Below are 1047 nucleotides of genomic sequence, written 5' to 3'. Positions count from 1 at the left end.
CCTTGGGCAGCTGCAGCATCAGGAAAGGGGGGGGAAAACAAACCCCAAAAATCACTGCACTGGCCAGAAAGTGCCTGAAACTTCCTGGCTCTTTATTGCCCATTTCCCACCCCAGCTCCACAACCGGGGCCGGTGCGGCCAACGGCACCTTGGGGAAGCGGCCTCACCTCTGTGGGTCTGGCTGGGGGACAGTGTGGGGTGAGGTCCCCATCGGGGCATCCCCCCAGTGCTGGGGGGCAGGGGGCTGAGTCCCTTCCTCAGTGCAGTCCCAGTGACACTGCTGGGGACCCCGGGCGGTCACAGTCCCCTTGGCCTCAGCACAGCACAGCTCCCAGCGCCGCTGCTGCTCAGCATCTCGCCTCACACGCTGACCCACCCCGAGCGTCCTCCTGGACCCCAAACTCCTGTCCCCTGGAGCAGCGGCACCACCACCACCCGCAGCTCTTGGGGCTCACAGAGTTATTCTGCTCCAGAGAGCCAGGAGAACAAAAACAAAAGAGAAAAGAAAAATCCCCAAACCCCAAATGTCAAGAAGCCTCAGTGCTGGAGGACGAGCTCTCCTCTCCCAGTGCTGCTGCAGCATCCCCAGGTGCCATCAGGGCCATGGGGCTGGCGAAGGGCCCCATCCTGCAGGTTGAGGGGTTCGGTCACCCACTTGGCTGCTGCGGGATTGCCAGGAGGAGGTTTGGAATCTGGAGAGGAGCTGCTGTGCCAAGGTGCCCAGATACCCACCCCACTCCCCCAACCGCAGCCATGGGGGCTCTTGGTGCTGGAGCTGCTGTCGGTGCCCAGGGCAGCCTCCAGCGGGGGGAAGACTTTGCTGGTGAGGAGCGATCCAGTGAAGGTGCTGCTGAAGTTGCTGGGCTTGAAGTCACCACTGTGCCAGGTGGGTGCCAAGGGGTCCTTGGGCAGGAGGAGGGATGGTGACATCAGGGGACCATCCAACGCCAGGGAGCTGCAGAACAGGGAGTCCCGAAGGCTGTGGGGGAAGGTTGTTGTCACCGCTTGTTCCTTCCAACCCGGCTGCTCCCCCAGCTCCTACCTCTC

The 1047-nt window shown here is 62.8% G+C and overlaps 1 protein-coding gene across 1 annotated transcript in view; it reads right to left on the bottom strand.

Annotated features, from left to right (window-relative positions):
* Nucleotides 1–537: 537 nt before the first annotated feature.
* LOC104527966 (uncharacterized) overlaps nt 538–1047 on the bottom strand; it is a 2537-nt gene continuing 2027 nt past the window's right edge. Inside the window, exon 4 of the mRNA XM_010171830.1 lies at nt 538–955. Coding sequence (XP_010170132.1) covers nt 538–955 — 418 coding nt within the window. The remainder of the gene's footprint in view (nt 956–1047) is intronic.

The sequence above is a fragment of the Antrostomus carolinensis genome, unplaced genomic scaffold (genome assembly GCF_000700745.2).
Source record: "Antrostomus carolinensis isolate BGI_N321 unplaced genomic scaffold, ASM70074v2 scaffold42600, whole genome shotgun sequence".
NCBI classification, from domain to species: domain Eukaryota; kingdom Metazoa; phylum Chordata; class Aves; order Caprimulgiformes; family Caprimulgidae; genus Antrostomus; species Antrostomus carolinensis.
This window is presented reverse-complemented; position numbering and strand designations above follow the sequence as displayed.